Source organism: Leptonychotes weddellii, chromosome 2, assembly GCF_054177405.1.
Source record: "Leptonychotes weddellii isolate Sample4059 chromosome 2, ASM5417740v2, whole genome shotgun sequence".
NCBI lineage: Eukaryota > Metazoa > Chordata > Mammalia > Carnivora > Phocidae > Leptonychotes > Leptonychotes weddellii.
This window is the reverse complement of record NC_138370.1, coordinates 177,688,274-177,711,302: the sequence shown is the minus strand read 5'-3', so window position 1 is coordinate 177,711,302 and position 23,029 is coordinate 177,688,274. Positions and strand designations below refer to the sequence as shown.

Below are 23,029 nucleotides of genomic sequence, written 5' to 3'. Positions count from 1 at the left end.
GGAGCCAGGCCTCGGCATCACTCCTGCATCACACAGAGGCTGGCGACAAAGGGAAAGGGGCCACATCCTCACACTCACACTCCAGGGATGAGCCACACAGGCGGAGCTACTGCAGACCCCCAAAATCACTCAACCATTTTCGTTTGGTGGAGCCTGGGGTACAGCTCCGTTTGAGGGGTTCCGTGCCTTCCTGAACAGGGCACGCGTAGGTGCTGTCTTCAGTGGTTCCTGGAAAAGCCTAAGGCAAAGCCCTGTGTTGGCACCACAAAGCTGGTGCTATTGGGACACTGGACATCTTTTTGAAAAGAGTTCAAAACAAAACGACAAATGTCATCCGTCCTAATGAACCAATATCGTGCTGACATTAACACCTACAACTAGAAGGTTTGGACAGCCACACGTGGAATTTAAGGGTGCACAGAAGGGGCACCTGGGGGGCTCAGTCTGTTGAGCATCGGACTCGGTTTCGGCTCAGGTCAGGATCTCAGGGTTGTGAGACTGAGCCCGGTGTTGGGCTCTGCGCTCAGCACAGTCTGCCTGGGACTCTCTCTCACTCTCCTTCTGCCCCTCCCCCTGCATGTGCGCGCTCTCTCTCTCTCTCTAAGAAATCAATACATCTAAAGGTGCACAGAAACCACGTCTGAGGTGATAGTTCTGCAAGTCAACAAAGAAGAAACTCACATCTTAAAATACACTATCGTTGTTCCCTCAACTGCTATGTGGGGACTGTACCCCACTGAAGAAAAAATGCAGCAAGTAACTTTATTCTGAGAGGAAGGACGTAAGGTGGGCTCTGCTGGACGGGAAGGAGGACCAGGTTCAGCCTCGCTCGGCTCTCCCAAGCAGGGGACCGCACCTCCCTGGGCCCACCTTCCCGCACTGAAAACAGAAAGGAACCACGCACTTCACGAGGCCACAAGCAATCAAATGACGTGACACACGTGAAAATGCCCAGGTCCCTGGGACATGTTTAAAATGGTGGCCACTCAGAGCAGATGTTCAAAAGACTGTGAAAGTCAACTTTCCTTCAAGAAAATTACTGCAGAAAAAGCCAAAGTGGTTTCTATAAAAATTTCAATTTGCTTTAAAAAAAAAAAAAGTTTGAGGGCACGTGGGTGGCTCTCAGTTGGGCATCTGCCTTCGGCTGGGGTCATGATCCCTGAGTCCTGGGATGGAGCTCCGTGGGGGGCTCCCTGCTCAGTGGGGGAGTCTGCTTCTCCCTCGCCTTTTGCCCCTCCCCCCAACTCGCACTTGCTCTCTCCCGAGCTCGCTCTCTCAAATAAATAAATAAAATAATTTTTAAGAAGTTTGTTTCGAATGTTTCCAAGGCACCTGTGAAAAACATCGACGTGTTCTCTTGGGTCTTCTGCCTCCCAGTAAAAAGATGCCCGTTCCCTGTGCACGTAAGGGCACACGAGCAATGTGTGTAACTAGGTAAGGTCCCCATACATCCACTTAAAAAAGAGTGACAATAACTTTGGTGTGTCCTCCATTCTGTATTTGCAGTAGCCATCAGAACTGCTCTCTTTTCTATGGCACCCAAATGCAACCTGAGTCGAGAAAATCCCCGGGCTCCCCTGACCCCGCACGCTGCCCCCACCGCAGCGCCCGGGCTCCCGAACCGCCGCGCACTGCCCGCGGCACAAAGGGGACTCCGGGGGGGCCGAGGGCAGCAGACCCGGGAGGGGCCCGGGGAGGGAAGGTCACGGAAGGCCGCAGGTAGGACGGCCTCAAAGAACCGCGGTCGGGAGCTGCGGCACACACGAACCCAACTCGAGAAGCCAGGGCGTCTAGCGAGTCCCAGCTTTCGCGCTCTCCCGGGGAGCTGTCACCGCCCTTCTCGGACCCGCTCTCCTCCGGGACACACTCCAGGCCGTGCGGCGCCCCAGGGCTGGTGGAAGCGGCAGAAGCTACAACTTCAGCGTCGCGCAGGGAAGCCCGTTCCTGAGGCCCGACTAACCCCTCGTCCGAAGCCCCCGCGCGCGGAGACGCTCCACACTCAGCGCTCCGTGTCGGAAGGGACCGTCCGTCAGGCGGTGGGCGCCCCGGGACAAGTGCAGCCCTCGAGCCCACGAGCCCCGGCCCACCCGGCCGCCCCTCGGTCGCGGCGGAAGGCCGGCCTCCCTGGGCTTCGCCGGCTGTCCCGTCCGGCTTCCCGCCCCTGCGGCTACGGAACGACAGCCGCGCTCCCCGCCACCGGGGCCCCCGCGGACGCAGCCCCTGCAGCCGGCGGGGCCAGGAGACCCAACGCCGGGTCGCGAGCCCCGGGGTCCCCGCGCCCTCGGCGCCCCGCCCGCCCCGCTCTCCGAGTCCAGCCGCGGAAGCGCTCGGCGCCGACGAGAATGTGGGAAAGCACGGGGCCGCGCGGGCAGAGCTCTGCGCGCTGACAGCAGCGGGGACCGTCCGGCCCAAGTTCACGCGCGGCCCCGCGCGGGGGCGCGCGCGCACGGCCTCGGGGGGCGCGTACGGGCGGGGGGGGGCTCGCGCGCGCACCCGGTCGGGGCCTCGCGGGCCGACACCGGGCCGCGTACCTGAGGGCGGCCGAGCGACGGCGGCCACGGCCGGACGGGCAGAGCGCGGAAGGCGCCGGCCCACCTCAGGCCGCGTCCCTCCGGCGAGGAGCCAGGCGCCTCAGCAGTGGCGGAACACAACCGCGGCCGGCGCCCCGCCCCCTCCGGCCTCGCTCATTGGCCGCCGCCGCCGCCGCCGCGCGCCCGTCAGCCGGCCCGCGCCGAGCCTTCACCTCAGAGGCGACGCGCGCACGGGGGGCGCGGCCTGCGCCGGTGCGTGGGCGCGGCGTCCCGCCCGCAACTCCGCCCACCGCCGGCCCTGTCGGGAGCGCGCATCCGCGGCGGGCTAGCGGACGGCGCGTTCGCCGCCTGGCCCCGCCCCCCGGATCGGAGCTCCGCCCCCCGCGCGCGCCGGCTTGCGGGGGAAGTGACGTTGGGGTACGGGGCCGCGAAAGCTGACGGAGGCGGTGACCGGCGGTGGAGGAGGGGGTGCTCGGTCGCGGCGGGCGAGAAGGGTCGTTTAGGGTGCCCACTCCCGGGCCGTACGCTGGGGCGGCCGGCGCGCAGGCGGTGACCTTGGCAGGGGGCGGCCGCGGCCTGCCTGCGACCCTCTGTGTGACCTTGGCCAGGGCGCTGGTCCTCTCGGGTCTCCCTCCAGATGTGCCTGGTGTGACGGGCAGGGCGGTGGAGCCGGCCGCGCGCGCCGGTGCCCGAGGGCCGTGGTGGTCCAGGGCTCCTCCCGGGCAGGAAGAGCGGGGCTCCCGGCCCTCCTGAGCACGGTGGCCCGCTATGACCGGACCTCCGGGGGCGGGGGGGGGCCCTGTCCCCGCCGCAGACGCCGCCCTGACGGCTCAAGCTCACTGGGGCGGCACTGAGGCCGCGCATGCGCGTTCCTGGCTGGCCGCATAACACTCCTGGGCCGGGAGAGGTCATTAAGGACCGCGTGGCCCCGGGCTCCCCCATTGGAGGCCCTGAGCTTTGCATGGGAGTAGTGAGAGGGGTCAGATAGGCGACATCGCTCCCTGCCTGACCCGGGGCTCACCTCGGCCTGGGGGCAGGGGCGGGATTGAGGACGGGGCTCCACACTGGCCAAATGCACGGGACACCTGGGGGTAGAGCATGAAGCGGGGAGGGGGCTTATTTTTGGGTAGAAAAGGGAATGGTACTTGGGAAGACACCCAAAAGAGCTGAGAGCATGAAGCACCCAGCATCCCGGGGTTGGGTAAGGGGGAGTGTCAGGGATGCAGCTCCCAGGCACCAGCCCGGGGCCCCCACAGTCCTAGAAGGACTCTGGAGCCAAGCCAGCTGTTGCCAAGACTGGCGGGAGAGATGCGGCCTGCGGCCGACTGTAAGAGGAGTCCCTGCGGGGCTGGTGCAGGGGCAGAGCCAGGGACACATGAGGGCCATGGGGGCAGGTGCTCAGGCCATTTCCACAGGCAGGCCTGCAAAGCCAGAGGTCATCACTGCCGTCCTTCTAGGCCCTCCAAGAGTCCATCAATACTAGCCAGGTACGCCAAGGATGAGTGGCTCCGGGACCCAGGCCGGAGCAAGACTCGGATACCTGGGAGCGCCTGTGTGAGGGAAGGGGAGCTGGGTTTTCTTTCCTAGCCTACCGGGGCCAGTGACTGGGCCTCAAGTCACCCAGGGCACCTTTGCGTTTATCAAAAGGCTTGTGACTGACCAAGTTCTGTCCGCCTGCCCCTCTCAGCCTTACTGGGACAGTTATCGAAGGCTTCCAGGGGAAGAAGAGACGCCCCGTGAACGTCTTTCAGGAGATGTGAGATCATTTCAAACCCTCCTGCAGCCAGGGGCGAAGCTGTGGAGGCGGAGTGGCAGGCCAGAGGTCATCACTGGGTCTCTGCTCACGTGTGGGAGGGTCAGACCTGGGCCAAGTTTCTTGTCCAGCGCGATGGAATGCGTGTTCCAGCCTGCCGTGGCTTTGTGTCACGGGGCTCGGCCCACACTGGCCGGGAGCCCAGTCATCACCGTGCCATCTGTCAGGCCCGTGCTGTGCATTAGCCAGGGGGAGGGATTCGAATGGTCCCCGTGTTACAGACGAGTAAGCAGAGCTTAGAGCAAAGGAAAGTCAGAAGAAAAAGTGAAACTTCAGGTCAAAGAAAATGTTTTAATACGTAGTATTAATCTATTTGTCTTTAGACCAATGCTACCATAAAATGTGATTTTTATGTTTTGTATTGTTTTGTTTCGTTTTTTGGAGGAAGGGCCCACGCATAATGTGGCCCTGAAGGGGTGAGACCAGAGGCGCTGCAGGTCCCTGGGGGAGGCTGTGGGCTCCCTGGGACACGCTTCTGCCACGGCCCGTGGCCACAGCCATCACCCAGCCTAGAAACTAGAGCGCTTACAGTTTTGCAGAGTGGACGGAATCTGGACCGCAGGCTCTCCACGGGAATGAACCCACGCTCGGCACTGGACAGGCGGCCGTTAACCCAGCTCCCTGCTGCCGGCCTCTGCCCCCATCAGGAAGCTGAGCTGTCGCTAATAGACCCCGCTGACGGGAGGCTGTCGATGTTCTCCAGGGAGATAATCGTTCCCACATTTTTATTTTACACGGTTTCCTAGTTCTCTCCATGCTTAAGGGAGTCAACTCACTTGACCTTTGACACAGGAATTAAAAGTCCCATTTGAAAAGAGGAAGCCAGGGCCCTGCAGGCTGGAGTCATAACCCCGAGAGGGACAGTGCGGGGCCACAGCCGCTGTGTGCTGCTGCCCCCGCACACCCTGCACACCCCGCGTCTGCCGCTAGGACGGCTTCTACAGTCCCCCTTGCTCCCTCCGCTCAGCCCTCAGTGCTTCCCGGCATTCAGCTGCCAGCCCCCCGGGGAAATGCTCCCTCCACCGCTCACCAGCCCTCACTGGGGGACTCAAGCAGGCCCACTGAGGCCTCGCCAGGCAAAGGCAGAGATGTCCCAGCCTGCCAGTGGCCATCACCTGACCACCACCGGCCGGAACTGCCAAAGCCACGACTCCGCAGGAAGCAAGAGCCAGGTCACGTAGCTTTGCTGCAAATGCTTCTAACTGGCAAGTCTGGGAGGCACTCGGAGAGAGGGAGGTGCAAATGGGGATGTGAGGCAGAGGAGCCTCTCAAGTGACCTGCCCTGTCTTATCCCATAAGGAGCCACAAGACAGTATTTTTGGCCTTTCGTTCAGTATGCGGTCTGTCCATAGGTGTTCACTAGGCAACTCCATGTTATACCAGCTTCCTTGTTGCAGGACTTATCAGAGCCGTCAATGTGCCGATGTCACTGGGCAGCTCTAAGGAGAATGGAATGCAGCTTTGCCGGAGTTAAGTGAACTTCTGATCCCAGAGCATCTCAGGCCGGACTTTGAGGGAAGCTTTACGCCACAGGGCGGGGGAGCCTAAATGGTTTCCGCACAGGAGGGCTCATCTAACTCAGGAGCTGAGCTCCGGGAGAGAGACTAACCTGGGATGCCCTGGCCTGCCCTCCACTGCTGTCCCCAGCATTCACGGGAGCAGCCTGCGGTGCTGATGCAAGGCTGGGGGCCCGTCCACATTAATGCCTCTGACGTGCACGCAGCCACTCCCCCTCTGCAGAGTGTCCTTGCATCCAGTCAATCCTGGGCATGCTCATTTCCCATTTCGCAGATGAGAAAACTGAGGCCCAGAGAGGCTGTAAGCTGTGTGCCAGAGGTGGGTGTGGAAACCAGCACCAGCCTGGCAGCCACCGGGGTGGCCAGGGAAGCAGCTGTCGTCCAGACTGAGCGAGGGCTCGGCCATGACTCCAGGGCACCGTGCACACACCTGGGCCATGGGCACACCTTGGGGCCTCCCTCCCGGACCTGCAACCCTTAGAGCTTCGGGCTCTAGGCCATTTTTGTGACCTTGGTTTGCATAATGTGTCCTGTGTTCTGGCAGGGAGTGGGCACAGGACCTGAGGGACCGGGACACCGAGACTGTGGGGTGATCCTCTGGGGAAAGGCCCTCCTCCACAGCAGGGGTGCACAGGCTGGGCTGAGAGGAGGACCACCACCCTGCGCAGGTAATGGAAGCAGGGGCCCCCAGGGAACAGCAGCAGTTGAGATTTGGCCTGGAGGCCCAGCAGGGAGCCCTCAGGCAGGTGAAGCTCGGGGCTCAGGGCGCAAGGGGCAGCAGGGGCAGAGCCAGCTTTTTGTGAAGGTTTTCACTCGGTGCCATAAAAGCCCAACAGACAAGTGTCCAGACACCTGCTGTTCACAGGGAGCGCACCCACACAGCTGGGTCTGAGCCCTCGCCACGGGGCCGAGAACCCACGTCACACCCACAACTGCAGGGTCCCCAGCCGCTGCCCCGTGGCTGTGCTGTAACGCTGGGGGGGAGGGGGGCTGCACCCCCCCACACACACAGCCCCAGAGGGCTCACCGTTCGCACGCCCGCTCGCCCGCTCCTGGGAACCGTCCCTGAACACACAAACGCATCTGCGCTAAGTAAAAGGCTGGAAAAAGAGACCCCACGTTAACTCCCATCAAAGAAAGCTGGAGCCGCTGCCCTCACTCGCGGGGAGACGGGGAGGAGCCAGGCGGGAGCCCCTCTGCCGCTCCGCTCAGGTCACTGTGGGGCTTGGATTTGGGGGGCGGGAGGGGGTGGGGCTCGGACACGGAGGCGCACGGGAGCCAAGGCACCTGAGGCGGCAGCAAGGACTCCCGGCGCGACCCCGGTGATCACGATGTTTCTTGGAGGACCTCACCAGGGGTGTGAGCAGAGCCATCTGTCTGAATGTCCGTGTCCCTGAGACCCAACCTGGGTGCTTTTGCTCATCTCATTAAAGATGCTTGAGGTAACTGGTTTCCTTTTATTTTCCCGCAGGCTTTTTCAGAAGTGCTTTTTTTTTTTTAAACAAATCCATATGGCTCCCCCCCTTACTTAGTTCTGCTATCAGCTGCTTTGCTGAGCTGGCCTAGTGTGCCTGCCTCACAAACGCGTTAGCCACGGTGAACTCTCTTCATCTCTGTAACAGTTCGTCTGTGCTTCTCCCTAATGACGTTTTATTTGCTCCCCCTGTAAACAACAGAGGTAGAAAAACAAATTGTTTACCACGGGGGGAGAAAGGCTGGGAGAGTTACCAGGCAGCAAGAAAGACGTCTTCTAAGGAGAAGAGGATTGTTTCTTCAGAAAGATGCAAGGACCCTAAGAGCAGGGCTCAGAGACACATGAAGTAAAAAGCCAAGAGAACTAAGGGGAGGAACAGGCAGACCCACAATTATATGTGGAGATTTCAACACTCCTCTCGGCCCGTGGAGAGCGGCTTACAGAGCAAGTCGGTCTGAAAACTCAGGAGGGATGCCGCACACATCAACACCACTCCCCACCAGTTTCAGCCCGTTCTCCAGCGCACCAGGAACATTCTTCACGACAGACCGCGTGCTGGGTCACCATCTACTGAACACACCTAACAGGACAGAAATCCGACAGAAATCCTACAGGGCCCATCCTCTGACTACAACAGAATTAAACAAGAAGCCGGTAACAGAAATATATTTAAAAATACACAAAAGGCACAAACAATAAAGTTTCTAAAAAAATTGATAAATTGAACTTTATCAACATTGAAAATATTTGCTCTTCAAAAACCACTGCTTTAAAAATGAAGAGGCAGGGCGCCTGGGTGGCTCAGTTGGTTAAGCGACTGCCTTTCGGCTCAGGTCATGATCCTGGAGTCCCGGAATCGAGTCCCACATCGGGCTCCCTGCTCAGCGGGGAGTCTGCTTCTCCCTCTGACCCTCCTTTCTCTCATGCTGTCTGTCTCTCATTCTCTCTCTCTCAAATAAATAAATAAAATCTAAAAAAAAAAAAAAAGAAGAGGCAGCGATGGTGAACAGTACAGGGCTTCTTCAAAACACTACAAACAGACTACCGTGTGACCCAGCAAGTGCACCTCTGGGTGTCTATAAACCCAAAGAACGGAAGATCGGGTCTTGAAGAGATATTTGTAAGCTGTTCATAGTAGCAATATTCACAACAACCCGAAGGAGGAAGTAACTCAAATGCCCGTCGATGGATAAACAAAATGTCGCCCATCCGTCCAGTGGAATATCACGCAGCCTTCTGAGGCCCGTTAGAACAGGGATGAGACTTGGGGGCACTGTGCTCGGTGAAACAGGCCAAGAACAGGACAAATGCTATCTTACCGTATGAACAGGGACAAATATGGTACTGTAATATATCTATGTATCTCTCCGTATACTGTTGCTTCTTTCTCCAGACCCGACTACAGATGCTAAACATAACGGATGAACAGCGTATTGACAGTTTCAAAATACTGCCCCCAAGACACCTGCCTTCATCAGAGGAAGAGAGCAACTCTGGAGCATCCTCACCCAGAGTCCACAGATGGCCGCAGGGCCCCCCCTGGTGGTGCACATTCTGTGGGTTTGGACACAGGCATCAGGACAGGTGCCCACCACCGCAGCACCACCCAGAGTTGCTCCCCGGCCCCCACATCCCCCGTGCTCCCCCTGCTCACCCTCCTGCCCCCAGCCCCTGACAACCGCCGATCCTGGTGCTGTCTGTGTGGTTCTGCCTTTTCCGGGATGTCCCACAGCCTGGATGCTCACTCATTTTTGATATTTACATAGTAAAGAAATGATGCAGCTTTCTTTTCTGGCTTCTATTTCTGTTTGCTTTATGATTACCGAACTAAAAACAGGAGGTACGGGGCACTGGCCTCAGGGACAGATGTGTATCAGAGCCCCGGGAAGAAGGGCTGGTTTAGACGCTGCGTAGCCGCAGTTAGGTTCCAGAACCGACAGCTCGATTTTCACCTGCTCCTCTTGGTCAGCCTCGGGGCTCAGGGTTCCAGAGTCCTCCAATCACCCCACTGCCTCTGCTCGCCTTCCCCTGGGCCAGTTCAGTGGAGTCGGCAGTGCCAAGGAAAGGGGTGGTGGCCCCTCCAAGCCTAGCCCAAGGCCATCTTCCTCAAAAATTCCTTTTATTTAAGTTCATTCCCCTTGCTTTGGACGGTCAGTCTCCTTTCCCCATCCGAAAGGTTATATAAACTTTTTCCAAAATCATCTTCTAAGATGAGAGAGGGAGTGGGTACTGTCAGCAAGCCTACTGGCCCCATGGCACAGCTCATTCAGGTTGGGCCAGAGACAGATCGTCCCCTCCACTCACCAGCTCGCAAGCGAGACCTGGCTCTCATCATCTCCCAAAAGTGGCCCATCTCTTGCTTTTTCTAAAATATCGTTATGAGCTTGTGCATGTAAACCATTTTGATGGGTTTTAATTTGTTGCATTTCTTGTCCCCACTGAAAATCAAACTGTCCCGGCTTTGGCTGGTGCAGCGGTCTCTTCGGGTCACTGCTGAGTCCTCTGGGTGTGACCCTCCTAGACTTTCCTGGAAGCCCAGGCTCATCGCCGACATCCCCACACCTGGGATCAGCCACTCTGCCAAGAGGCCCTCATGGTGACTCACGGTATTTCAAGACCACAGCATGGGGGCAAAGGATGGTCACTGCCCTGGACTGGTCACTGTTTCTAGAGCAGCAAGAGCGGGGGCGGGGGGGGGTAAAGATGACACAGCTTAGATATGGATGTGGGTTAAGTCTACATTAGATATAGACTAGAGATAAGATTCAGATCAGATGTCGATATGGTGGGACACAGACTAGATACGCGGTCACATACGGACGAGACCCACACGCACAGCACGCACAGACTCCTGGTGGCCACTTTCCACCGTGTTACATGAACAGAGTCAAGCAGTTCGCAGCCTCTCAGACTGGCTTCTCTGCGGGCTCACTGTGCTGCGCGTCTGGGCAGCTCGCCCCCGTCTGCGGCTGAGCCGGACTCCGCGTCGAACCGCTCAACTGCCGAGTTTGGCAGATCCCAGACCACACAGCTCTTCCGGAAGCTCCTCTCCACTGGGAGCAGGTGTGTCTCCTTTCTCCCCCACGGAGGACGCTGGAAGATCCCGTAACTTCTCACTGGGATTTCCAACAGTGCCAGAGCAGTGAGGCTGGTACCCACCACGGGATCGCTACCAACACGAGCCTCGTGTCTGCCCCTCCCCCCCTGGCCTGCTGCTAAGATTTTATCTGTCAGAGCACGCGCACACAGGCAGGGGGAGCGGCAGGCAGAGGGACCCCCCTCCTTCTCAGCATCCGCCAGAGCCCACGCCCCGCCCGCTCGGCACTCTCCGGCGGACCGCGTGTCCTGGTGCCACAGCCAACCACGCGTGTACCAGCAGGATGGCTAAGAAAACTGGCCCGATCTTATCGGCTGGCACAGCTCATTTTCCGGAAGATTCCTCAGGAAGGGCTCCCAGGAGCAGGTTCTCAGATTTCGGAGTTCTCCCAAGTGGGGAACAGTGCTCTGTGCCCTTTATACTTGAAAGTTGAGTTTTCTGGATATAAAATCCTTGGTGCACATTTTCCTTCTTCAAGTCTCTTAAACATGCTACTACTCCGTCATCTCCTACCATAAAGCACTTCTGTCGAGAACTCTGATAATCTGGGGCTCCTGGGGGGCTCAGTCGGTTAGGCGTCTGCCTCCGGCTCAGGTCATCATCCCGGGGTCCCTGCTCAGCGGGGAGCCTGCTTCTCCCTCTGCTCCTCCCCCTGCTCGTGCTCTCTCTCTGACAAATAAAATCTTAAAAAATAATTTTTAAAAAAGAAGTCTGATAATCTAATGCCTTCCCTTATAAATAATATGCTTTTTTCTAAGATGTCCAAAGGATTTTTCTTTTTCTTTAAAGTCCAGTAATTTTGCTAGAACATGTCTTGGTGTTGGTCATTCTGGGCCAGTATGTTCAGGATGTGGCGTGCTTTCAGTGTGTGGTTTCGAATCTTGTGTACTTCAGAAAAGTCTCCGGGAATGGTCATTCCCCGTAGGAAAAGGTCTTGCAAAAGGAGAGTACTCTCACACCGACCGGGGTCCTGGCGACACAGTCCCCGCGAGGATCCCGTGCACAGCCCTGGCAGCAGCCGTGGTTCCACCGTTCACCTGCTCAAGGGCGTCTGGCTTGTCTCCAGTTTGGGGAAGCTACGATTCCAAGCGCAATGAACATTCACATACCGGTTTTTGTGTGAATGTGTCTTTTCCCTCTGGGATTAATGTCCAGGAACACAAGGACTGGGCTTTACGGAGGCTGTGTGTTCAGTTTTTAAGAAATCAGCAGACCATTCAGCCTCCCACCAGCGCAGCCAGGAGGCCGCGCCCGGTGCTCAGCCGCGCTCAGTGTTGGTACTAAGGACCGCCAGCCACCCAGCAGGTGGTTTTCAGACGCGTGTCTCTGAGGACAGTCCCCTCCTCAGGCTCCTCTGCCATCCGGGTGCCCCTCCAGTGAAACCTCCACTCGCCCTCTTGCTCCCTTTTTTTTTTTTTAAAGGTTTTATTTATTTATCTGAGAGAGAGAGAGAGAGAACGAGCAGGGAGGGGGAAGGGGAGAGGGAGAAGCAGGCTCCCCGCTCCGAGCGGAGCCCGGCCTGGGGCTCAACCCCAGGACCCTGAGATCATGACCGAAGGCAGACGCTTCACTGAATGAGGCGCCCCCTCTTCACTCACTTTCTAGGTGGAGTGATTTTGAGTTTTAAGACTTTTGATATATCCTGGATACAGGTCCTGTGAAGTGCGTGGTTTACAAAGGTTTTTCTCATCGTCTGCAGTTTGTCTTTCCATCCTCCTAACAGGCTCCTTCACAGAACAAAAGCTTTTAACTGTGATGAGGTCCATTTTAGTAATGCTTCCTTTCATGGATCATGCCTTTGGGGTCAAGACTAAGAACTCTGCCCAGCTCTAGAGTGCAGTGATTTTCTACAAGTTTTACACTTTACATTTAAGAAGCCTGTGGCCCATTTTAAGTTAACTTTTGTACAACATGTGAGATTTACGTTGTGGCATGGCCGTGGATGCCCAACTGCCCACGAGGGCCCTCTGACTTCTAAAACGGCTCCAACAGTCCCCTCCCGGTCTCATATTCCTGTGTGACCCCCTCCCCTTGAGTGTCGGCTGGCCGGTGACTTGCTGCTAATCAAGAGAAGTGACAGGCTGTCACTCCCGAAATCAAGTTACACAGGCCCGTGACCTCCACCTGGCTGGCTCTCTCCCTGCCTGCTCTTCGCAAGCTGCGATATGGAGAAGCCACCCAGTGAGGAACAGAAGCCACCTCCAGCCACTGCATGTGAGTGGGGCTGGACACGGACCCTTCCCCAGTCAAGTCTGCAGATGAGACCCCAGCCCCAGCCCACTTCTGGACTGCAGTCCTGCGAGAGCCCGAAGGAGAGGACCCAACTAAGCCACAGAAACGGACATTCGGTCGTTCTTGTGAGCCGCTAAGTTTCGGGGAAACCTGCTGTGCATCAAGAGATGACTCGTATGGCCTCACACCGCCTGCCTGCGTCAACCACAGGCCCAAGGAGACTGGAAGGAAGTCCCTCTGGAAACTCAAATTCCGCCTTTTCCCCAGAGTGCACACCAACACTGGAAAGCACTCTCAAAATCACCTTCGGGCCACTGGGGAACATGTGACATGGCCCACACATGGCCTGGCACTGACTTGAGGGGGTAGCATGCACTGGCCTGAGCCCTGGGACCCCTCCCCGGGCACACCCACCCACATCTCGGCGTCCGTGAAACGGCTAGAATGCCTCTTGGTCATCGGCTTCCCGCTTCTAAAGGCCTGTTTTCTGCCCGAAGACTGTCCCTGCCCTGACTGGTAGTGAAGGAATGAACCGACGTGCAGGGCTGCGGTGACGTGTTAAGTGGGTCTCCCGGCAGCCACAGCTGCTCATGTGGCATTCACTGTCTCCTTGAATCCCCCAGACGTCCTATGGAGTGGACGCTATTATCCCACTCTTAGAGAGGGGGACGTGAAGGCCCCCTCCCACAGCGGGAAGACGGAGCTGGGACTGAGCGGCAGGCCTGCATCCCACACCCCACACACGGTGCCCCTGATGCGCCAGGCCAGGCAGAGAGCCGAGGACACATACACAGTTGGTGCCTCTGTTAGAACACAAAAGTCATCAAAGCCCTTAGTGCCAATAATGGGAGACTTGGCTTCCTATAGTGCACTGAGGGAATTATTTTTCTGGAAAACTTAGTGTCAATCTTTGAAATGTGAGTTTCACAAAGTGGCGTAAGGTCCAAGTAAAGCCTGCACATTGGAAAGCAAATAAAACAGCAACAATAAAGCAAAAAAACGCATGAGCACACGCGCACACGTGAGGACATGCACACGCGTGCATACATGCATGCCCGTGTGCACGCACACAGAAAAAACACACTAAAACCATCCTTAAATAAAATATGCAGGCCCGATGATCAAAAAGGCACACTTCCAAAAAAAAAAAAAAAGAAGAAGGAGGTAGCAGGAGGGGAAGAATGAAGGGGGGGAATCGGAGGGGTAGACGAACCATGAGAGACGATGGACTCTGAGAAACAAACTGAGGGTTTTAGAGGGGAGGGGGGCGGGAGGACGGGTTAGCCTGGTGGTGGGTATTGAGGAGGGCACGTTCTGCATGGAGCGCTGGGTGTTATGCACAAACAATGAATCATGGAACACTTCATCTAAAACTAATGATGTAATGTATGGGGATTAACATAAGAATTAAAAAAAAAGGCACACTTCCTCCCACCCAGCCAACCCAGGTTCGAAGACGACAGCTCAACTGTTAGCGTGCAAGGTACCTACAGTCTTCCAGGCACCGTGATGGGACTCTGCCTGCGTGGGATAAAAAGACCTCTGCTAATCCAAGAGCCACCCACACGGGTCCTGACGGCCAAAAGTGCAGCCTTTTGGTTCAGCAGAGACTGCTGACTCACCTGAGAGGCTCCACAGACGTCCTCCTACAAAGGGAAAGGATGCTGATAGACCAGCAAGAAACAAGAATGGCTTTCCAACACACGAAGAAAAGTTGGGGGACACAGGATGACAACCCTGATAAGCTGACCACGTCTACGCCTGGGGAGATAGGAAAATGAATCATCAATGGGAACGAGATAGCAATCAGCCTGGAACTGTGAAGAATTAATCATGCTGGACAAACTTAATTTAGTTCTGACACTTCTTGGTTTGATGTACAAGAGTCAAGAATAAAGACGACTCAATCCTAGCCTATTGCTTATTTGTAACACTCATATAGAAAATACCAGATTATGGGGGTGCCTGGGTGGCTCAGTCATTAAGCGTCTGCCTTCAGCTCAGGTCACGATCCCAGGGTCCTGGGATCGAGCCCCGCATCAGGCTCCCTGCTCGGTGGGAAGCCTGCTTCTCCCTCTCCCACTCCCCCTGCTTGTGTTCCTGCTCTCGCTATCTCTCTGTCAAATAAATGAATAAAATCTTTAAAAAAAAAAAAAAAGAAAAGAAAATACCAGATTATGTTAACAGCATTAAAAGGCAAAAACTAAAGTCTGAAGATTGATTTCCTTGTTGCTTAAGAGCATTCCAAGAATTTAAATGTGAAGCAAAAGCTAGGAGCCAGAATGATTCTTCTAGAACCTAAATCCGATGTCACGTCCCCTACTGCCCACCGCACTCAGCCCAAGTCTCTGTGTACAACACCCCCACTCTAGCCAGCCCAGCCTCCTCACCCTCGTATGAGACCACCCCAGTCCACTCTCCGGCCATGAGTTGGGGACAAGCCCCTCGCGGCCCCCAAGTCTCCTCCTCCAACACCAGCCCGAAGGCCAGAATCTCCTCCCCAAGAGGGGCTCTCCTGGTGTGGAGTTCCTCTCAGCCTGAAGACCTGTGAGCTAGAGACATCATATCTGCCCTCCGTCCCCAGCCCCCGCTAACCACCCCCCCACACACACAGGTACACACACTCACGCACACAACACAGCAGTGGGCCAGGCCCGGGCCGACTGCTCCAGACACCGCGATTCAGACTGGGTGGAGGCACACGGGAACCACTGGGCCTGCTCGTGCCCCATCAGGGCACTCCACGCTTCCCGGCTCTGCCTCTGGGCTCCTGGATCCACCCCCTCAATTATTCTTTTCCCCCAAAAGGCAGCCTGTGTTTGGGGCGCCTAGGTGGTTCAGTTGGTGAAGTGGCTGGCTCGTGATCTCTGGGTCGTGAGATCGAGCCCCACATCGATCCCTAGGTTGGGATCCGCACTGAGTGTGGGGCCTGCTTGAGTCTCCCTCCCTCTGCCCCCACCCTCCAAGGGGGCAGGGAAGGCAGGCCGGTTTGCAGCCATGCAGCCGAGCCGCAGCTTCCTTCCCATGGCTCCTGCCAGCTGAACCGGGAGGGTCCAGGGCCCCTTTCAGCACGAACCGGCAGGGTTTCTGACGACGTACTTCTCTCCAAAGCTTTCCGAGCCTCCTGTGAAACTTCTTGGGCTTCGATTCCTTAAACAGAAACCACCAGCACAGGTCTCCTCAGAAGCAGCCCCTCTGGCTTGAGCTTCCGCTGGGGGACGGCTCTGGAGTTTCGTGGAGCCTGGAAGCCACTCCCGACTTTCTAAGGTCTGAACCAGCATTTCCCAGCCACAGCCTCACACAGAGGACACCTTCCTGGTCATCCCGGAGCGCTGGGTGTCCCGGGGGCTGACCTTTGCTGGGACACCGTGTCTAAACGAGAGCCCTGCGTGTCCCCAGGAAGGCTGAGGGCCACGGAGACCAGCGAGGGCCACTCCTTCGGCTCCCGCTCTGCTCGGGCCTTTCAGCCGGGGCTTCAGCAGGAAGCGGACACCTGTGGTGCTGCCTGGAACTCCGCCCAGCCCGTCCAGTCCATCCTTCTCCACCTCCACCCCACACGTAACAGTGCTGCTCAACTTCGTCGCCACATGGCCAGGACCCATTCTGCGCCAGCTCCTAATAGCTGCACACCTTCCCACCTTCCTCCCCTCCCCTGGTCTCCTCAAAGCCCCAGAGGCACCCGCCCGCACTTTACTCCTCAAGCTCCTGCCCAGCTACACAGTCTCTCCCACGTGAGGATATTGCCGGCAGTCTATACACCAAACTCCTACCCCAGGGCCTTTGCACTTGCTGCCTTCTGAGGCAGATGGTCCTCCCTGAGACCATGTCTGTCCAAATGCCACCTCATCAGGCATCTCTCAACCAGCCTACAAAAAATGACAACTTCCCACCTACCAGTCCTCCCCAAGGCCCCCGCCCATCTCTGCTCTTACCCCTTAACCTGACACTGTACTTACAGTCTTCTGTCCCCAGTAGAGTGTGAGTGCAGATTTTGGAGCACCCTGTCTCCTGCAGGTCTCCAATACCAATAGAACTGTGCCTGACACAGTATGGGCTGAACAAAGTGAACAAGGAAAGGGTCCCCCCTTTTTTTTTAGGATTTTTATTTATTTGACAGAGAGAGATAGCGAGAGCAGGAACATAAGCAGGGGGAGTGGGAGAGGGAGATGCAGGCTTCCCACGGAGCAGGGAACCCGACATGGGGCTCCATCCCAGCACCCCAGGATCATGACCTGAGCCGATGGCAGACGCTTAACAACTGAGCCACCCAGGCACCCCAGGAAGGGCTCCTTTTGAAAGACCGTGAACAAAGCTGACAAAACCCATCCTTCGCTTGAGATAACATCAGCATCATGTCTGAGGGACCATTCTTAGGGCACGTGGCCGTGGCCTAGTGGCCATGTCTGTAGGCCAAGTTTCCAGGGTTCAAGTGCATAACTACAGAAGACATGAGGTGGTCAGGGCTGCCCCTCGAAACCCAGGTCCGATGCTCACTCTGCTCCAAGGCAGACTGCACAGGCCTGGTCTGTCTCAGGAAACAGGGAAAGGCCCTGCCACTCACCCCAGCTGCTGAATGAGCATCAAACCCCGTTAAGTCTGCTGGACACACGCCGAATGTGGCCAGGCTCTGCAGTCACAGGAGATTCGGATGTGACTCTGGCCCGACCAAGATGCGCCATCAGAGCTCCAAACCTATGAAATAAGGTCCTCACTGGGCAGAGTTCAATGAGCCAGGGCCATGCTTCCTTTACCACCGTGCACTGTCCTCCCCAGTGCCACTCGGTAAGGACAGATACTTAGGTCCTTCAAATGCAGCAATTATCTCAGCAGGTAGCCTATTTGGCAACGTAATAAATCAGGTAAGAAGGTTCTTTTTTATTTTTGTAATATCATTCCATACAAAAGCAATAGAAACATAACAGTCTTAACAAGTTTACAATTGAATATTTGAACAGAAAATCTGTACACATTATCATTTACAGCAATTTTACATGGTAAATTAACTGACTGTAAAAAAATGTTCTTTCTAAACCCCTCTGCTGCCTTAACTCTTGGAGTATTACAGGTAGAAGGCCTACCTAGCGCTATTTACAAGTACCAAATTAAGACTGTATAACTTACATAAAATCCCTTAACAGCTCAATTTACTACCTTCGACTATTCAGTGCTCTGTAGGAGGGAAAAAAAACCACACCTTGACGTACTGACAAAAGGCCCAAAATTAAGTTTCCGTAAAGATACTAAAATTATCCAATTATGAGAATATTCAGATACCAGTAAAGAAAGCTGATGCATAACTGGCCCCATGAATGTGTGACTAACCCCAAACCAGCCATCTGACAAGTAACAACGTAACATCTAACATACTGGCGGAAAATCAGTTAAAATATGCTTGTCAGGTTAACTTGGAGGATGGTAGAGATTAAGCAATTAAGTTTTCAAGACTGCGTCAAGTTCAATTTTCCTTGGATTTAGTTCCATTTACAATTTAAAACATGCAAAATACATTCACTATACATAAAATTAACGTGTCTTAAGAAAATAAGGCAAGAATAACAATTCACCATGAGATAATGAGATAATGAACTAGGAACAGAAACCATCCGGTTACCAACACAGGACACATGCTCGGCCAGCCCCCAACCTGCCAGGTGGAGGCAACTCTTGCTCCCAGTGGCCCCCAGGTGGCATCAGTTAGCTCATGGCTGAGAAATCTTTCAAGGGCTCAGTTAAACAAGCTTCCAAATCAAACTCGTCCTCCACTCGGCAGTCCACGTGCCTGACTTTAGTGGGTGTGCCAGAGTACACGTCCTGGAAGACAGGAGCACAGTCAGGGCTAGTTCCCAAGACACGACGCACAAGGCTGCGCACCACACCCCTACCAGGGGCAACCGCCGCCTCCTTTGCCCACAGCGCCACAGGACTAAGATGGAGCATTACCAGCGAAGGTCTATGCGTGCTGGAATGCTCCTGAGAGAATTCAAAACCATTACCTAATTAAAATTCACGGATAACATCAATCTTTCCTCTCCGTGGGTATGTCAAATCCCTACCCACCAACCAACCCATTAGAAACTAACGGACCCGGAGCGCCTGGGTGGCTCAGTCGTTAAGCGTCTGCCTTCAGCTCAGGTCATGATCCCAGGGTCCTGGGATCGAGCCCCGCATCGGGCTCCCTGCTCGGCGGGAAGCCTGCTTCTCCCTCTCCCACTCCCCATGCTTGTGTTCCCTCTCTCGCTGTGTCTCTGTCAAATAAATAAATAAGGGCGCCTGGGTGGCTCAGTTGGTTAAGCGACTGCCTTCGGCTCAGGTCATGATCCTGGAGTCCCGGGATCGAGTCCCACATCGGGCTCCCTGCTCGGCGGGGAGTCTGCTTCTCCCTCTGACCCTCCTCCCTCTCATGCTCTCTCATTCTCTCTCTCGCAAATAAATAAAAAATCTTAAAAAAATAAAAAATAAAAAAAAAAGAAAGTGATTCCATCTGCTGGACACGCTCATTTAAAATAAATAAATAAATAAATAAATAAATAAATAAATAAATAAAATCTAAAAAAAAAAAAAGAAACTAACGGACCCTTTACGGCGTCTGAGCCCCAGCCCTTTGACTCTAAGGGCTGCATCGTGACTGGTGGAGCAGAATCCCACCAACCACTGAGCACGTGCTCACCTGCCGAGGAGGATCTAGCTTAGCTGCTCTGCACTCAGGCAGAGGACAGCCCCCTCCTGAGCCCATCCTGCACTGCACAGCTTTTGGGAATCAAGTGACAGAGCGTCTGTCAAGATCTATGCACTCACTTACAATTCCCAGTAACTACACTACCAAAGGAATCGTGTGTGCTATATGGAACAAAAAGCTCAGACGTGTATACCCGTGTACACCTATGAGCACAAAAACACTGAAAGACGGGACAAAACTCAATAGTGGCTCTCAGGGCAGGAGATACCAGTGTTTAATTTAGTGTATTTCTGAATTGCCTTACTAAACAGGTTTTGCTTTTTCATTAAAAAAACTTAATTACAAGGTCACACAATCAAATGTTAAGAGTTTATTATTTAGAGCATTTAAACCCAGTGAAGCTCAATGTTTATACCAACTAAAACTGAAGCTTTAAATGAACGTTAAAAAAGTGATTTTTAGGGGCGCCTGGGTGGCTCAGTCAATTAAGCGTCTGCCTTCGGCTCGGGTCATGATCCCGGAGTCCTGGGATCAGGTCCCACACCGGGCTCCCTGCTCGGCGGGAAGCCTGCTTCTCCCTCTACCTCTGTAACTCCCCTGCTTGTGCTCTCTCTCAAGCAAACAAATAAAATCTTTAAAAAAAAAGAAAAAAAAGTTACTTTTACAATGAAGAAATCTGGTTGATATCACTTGAATCATATTATAAATTTAACATCCCCAATAATGGGACAAAGGGACATACACCCCCCACCATGGTCACATTCTTGCCTGAAGTGTTCAATCTGAATCTAGTTCTTAAAGAAACAGTAGGAGAACTCCCAAATGAGGAACTCTGCATTACAAAAACTAGCCTGAAGTCTTCCCAAAAAGTCACTGTCATGGGAGGAAAAAGGCAGGAAGACTATTCTAAGTTAAGGAAATGTAAGAAATAACAATTTAGACAAGTAATCCTTGATTAAACTGTGGATCAAAAAAGAAAAAAAGACTTGTAAAAAGACCGTTCTTAGGGCAGCCAGGAGGCCTGAACATGGACAGCTGATTAGCCAGGAGCGTTGTTCTGTCAGGATGACATTTCTGGAGCACAATGACATAATGGTTGTGTGCAGCATCTAGTGGGGTGGTTGAGGGACACAGTTACCCAGGTGTTTGTAGTACTAAATAAAGTGCTTAGGCCCGGGCTTCTCTTCCCTTCAGCACATCCAGCCATCTCTGAACCACCTCTTCTTGGACCCCCCAGGACTCCCCCCAGGACCCCTGCCTCTAATCTTCATGGTCTGGCTCCCCTCCCCTTGCCCCCCCCGGGCCTGAGCATCTCCCTCTAACTTCTGATTCTGCAGGTGGTATGTTCAGAATCTGTTTCTTGAGCTGGGACAAGGGTTACTTTTGATCCAAACTATGGAGGCCACCAGTTGAGATGTTCATGGGTTCCTTTTAGTCCTACATACACGTCAACAGCCACAAAACTGGAATCATTCCATCATTAAACATCCTGCTTTTATTTCTCTCTACAACTTTCCCACGTCATCAGTCTTCAGAAACAACCTGTAACAGCTCTATTCGTTGTGACACAACTCTGCTATTGCTCTACGGTTGGACATCTGTATTACTCCTGACCTTGCAGTCACATACGTGGGTCACAGAGAGTGTGAGGTACGCGATGGGCCACAAGACTAGAAGGACACATGCCAGGCTTGCCACGGTAGGGGGACACAGATGGAAGGCAAAAAAAAAAAAAAAAGAGAGAGCGAGAGAGAGAGAGAAAAAGAAAAAGGCAACTATGCACCTTTATTTTATAGGCTTCCCCACTGTCCAAACACGGTACAGGATGATCCCACATAAAACAGAAGTACTTCACAACAAACGTTTGCTTTTTTCTAGTTTCAATCTGTTTCTTTTTTTTTTCACTTAATATGTTAAGTATTTCCATACACAAATATCAAGGTGGTCTCCTTTATAAAAATAATAGAGCTTTTATTATAACCTGCTCACATATATTTGCTTGCACACATGCAGAAAAGTCTGAAGGAACATGCACCCAACCAACAACTACAGGATTAGATGAGGTAATTTTATATATTGTTTTTAATCTTCATAGTTTTTTTCCCCCTCAAAAACCATGTAATTTTTAAAAATCGGCAAATGTGGGGGAAACCCTTAGGCCCAAAGCATACCTTTATATAGTAGTAATTAGCAAATGATCTTGTACTAGCAAATCACCCCCAAAAACTGTATACAGCCTAAAATTAATGCCAGGGACAAGGCCTACACAGACACTGGAATCAGAGGAAAAAAGGCCTTTCACTTTTAAAATGAAAATGGTAGAACTTATTAGGTGGATTGAACCAAAAACCTCAATTAAGGCCACTACCTAGGAACGCCATCAAGTCAACATTTCAATGACGTCAGAGAAGGGATAAAGAAACCCCTTCTTCATAAGCACCAGAACCAAACTTTGGCTTCAGTGTCAGCTCATCAAGGGGCAGATGCAGTCAGCAACTAACCCAACACCTGTGGTGAGAGATGGAACCAAGAAAAGGCACTTACGAAGTTGTCCTGAGAGCTTGTCTGGGACTCGGAGCTGCTTTCTGCAGACTCAGTCTCCATCTCGCCGAGGTCCACAGGATGTCTGCGAGGTGAAAGCAAACACGTGCATCAGCCACCACTTAAAGCAGGGAGGTGCTCCAAGCCTGTTCACTCAATACGAGCATGATCAGTAGCGCGCTGCCCCATGCAGCAAACACTGACTGACAAGTGTCTCCTATGCTCCTGAAGCCATCGGGACGGTTTCCAGTGAATCCCCCCACCATCTCCCCCCATCTCCCCGCCCCACACAGGTAATGCTGGCCACAGTGATAGCAAGGAGAAACGTCCACCTGGCTCAGAGCACACCACCACCTGCCCATTCTCAACTGTGGTGTGACTATTTACGCAACCACAAGCACCCTTCTAAGTGGAAGCGTCAATACAGGCCCAATTCGGGGGGCTGATGAACACTGCAATCGCTGATTTTCCGATTTTCTACTCCTAGAGAAGGGACAATAGTGTCACAGTGGGAAAAAATGGGTATGACATGATGACATCTGTGAGGCCAAATCTATAAAGCCATGTTAGAAGTCATTTCAAACGGGGCGCCTGGGTGGCTCAGATGGTTGAGCGTCTGCCTTCAGCTCAGGTCATGATCCCAGGGTCCTGGGATCGAGTCCTGCATCAGGCTCTCTGCTCCTTGGGAGCCTGCTTCTCCCTCTGCCTCTCTCTCTCTCTCTGTCTCTCATGAATAAATAAATAAAATCTTAAAAAAAAAAAAAGTCATTTCAAACATGACAAGTTCTAATAAATTTCCCCAGCACAAAGCAGAAACTCAAGTATCTGCTGAATGAATAATCTGTCTCTGAGGAAGGCAGAGACCCAGGTCAAGAAGGAGCTGAGAAGAGGTGCCCAAAGAAGGGGCGAGTGCAAGACAGTCCTTCCCACCTCCCTGTTCAACGGGCGTCCTAACCCCAGGGCAAAACCTCAGGCCTGAGGCCCTTCCAACTGGGCTTGAGTTTAAAAACCAACAGGGAGGGGCGCTTGGGTGGCTCAGTCCGTGAAGGGGCTGCCTTCGGCTCAGGTCCTGACGCTCAGCAGGGAGTCTGTTTCTCCCTCTGCCCCTCCTCCCTGCTCATGCTCTCATCTCTCTCTCTCTCTCTCTC

At 54.1% G+C, this 23,029-nt stretch overlaps 2 protein-coding genes across 7 annotated transcripts in view; both read right to left on the bottom strand.

The window, feature by feature from the left end:
• Nucleotides 1-3,388, bottom strand: part of FAM53A (family with sequence similarity 53 member A) — a 24,492-nt gene extending 21,104 nt beyond the window's left edge. For 2 of the 3 annotated variants that reach the window (XM_081812788.1, XM_081812791.1), the window contains exon 1: nucleotides 2,532-2,757. The gene's annotated coding sequence lies outside the window, so the exon portion shown is untranslated. Of the gene's footprint in view, nucleotides 1-2,531; nucleotides 2,758-3,130 lie in introns of those variants that run through there. The other variant, XM_081812789.1, reaches the window with a different exon arrangement.
• A 13,359-nt stretch (nucleotides 3,389-16,747) lies between these two features.
• SLBP (stem-loop histone mRNA binding protein) overlaps nucleotides 16,748-23,029 on the bottom strand; it is a 15,715-nt gene continuing 9,433 nt past the window's right edge. For 3 of the 4 annotated variants that reach the window (XM_081812793.1, XM_081812792.1, XM_081812795.1), the window contains 2 exons: nucleotides 21,885-21,966; nucleotides 17,520-18,475 (listed from right to left, as the gene is read on the bottom strand). In XM_081812793.1, the coding sequence (XP_081668919.1) occupies nucleotides 18,359-18,475; nucleotides 21,885-21,966 (199 nt within the window). In that variant the 3' untranslated portion in view covers nucleotides 17,520-18,358. Of the gene's footprint in view, nucleotides 17,500-17,519; nucleotides 18,476-21,884; nucleotides 21,967-23,029 lie in introns of those variants that run through there. The other variant, XM_081812794.1, reaches the window with a different exon arrangement.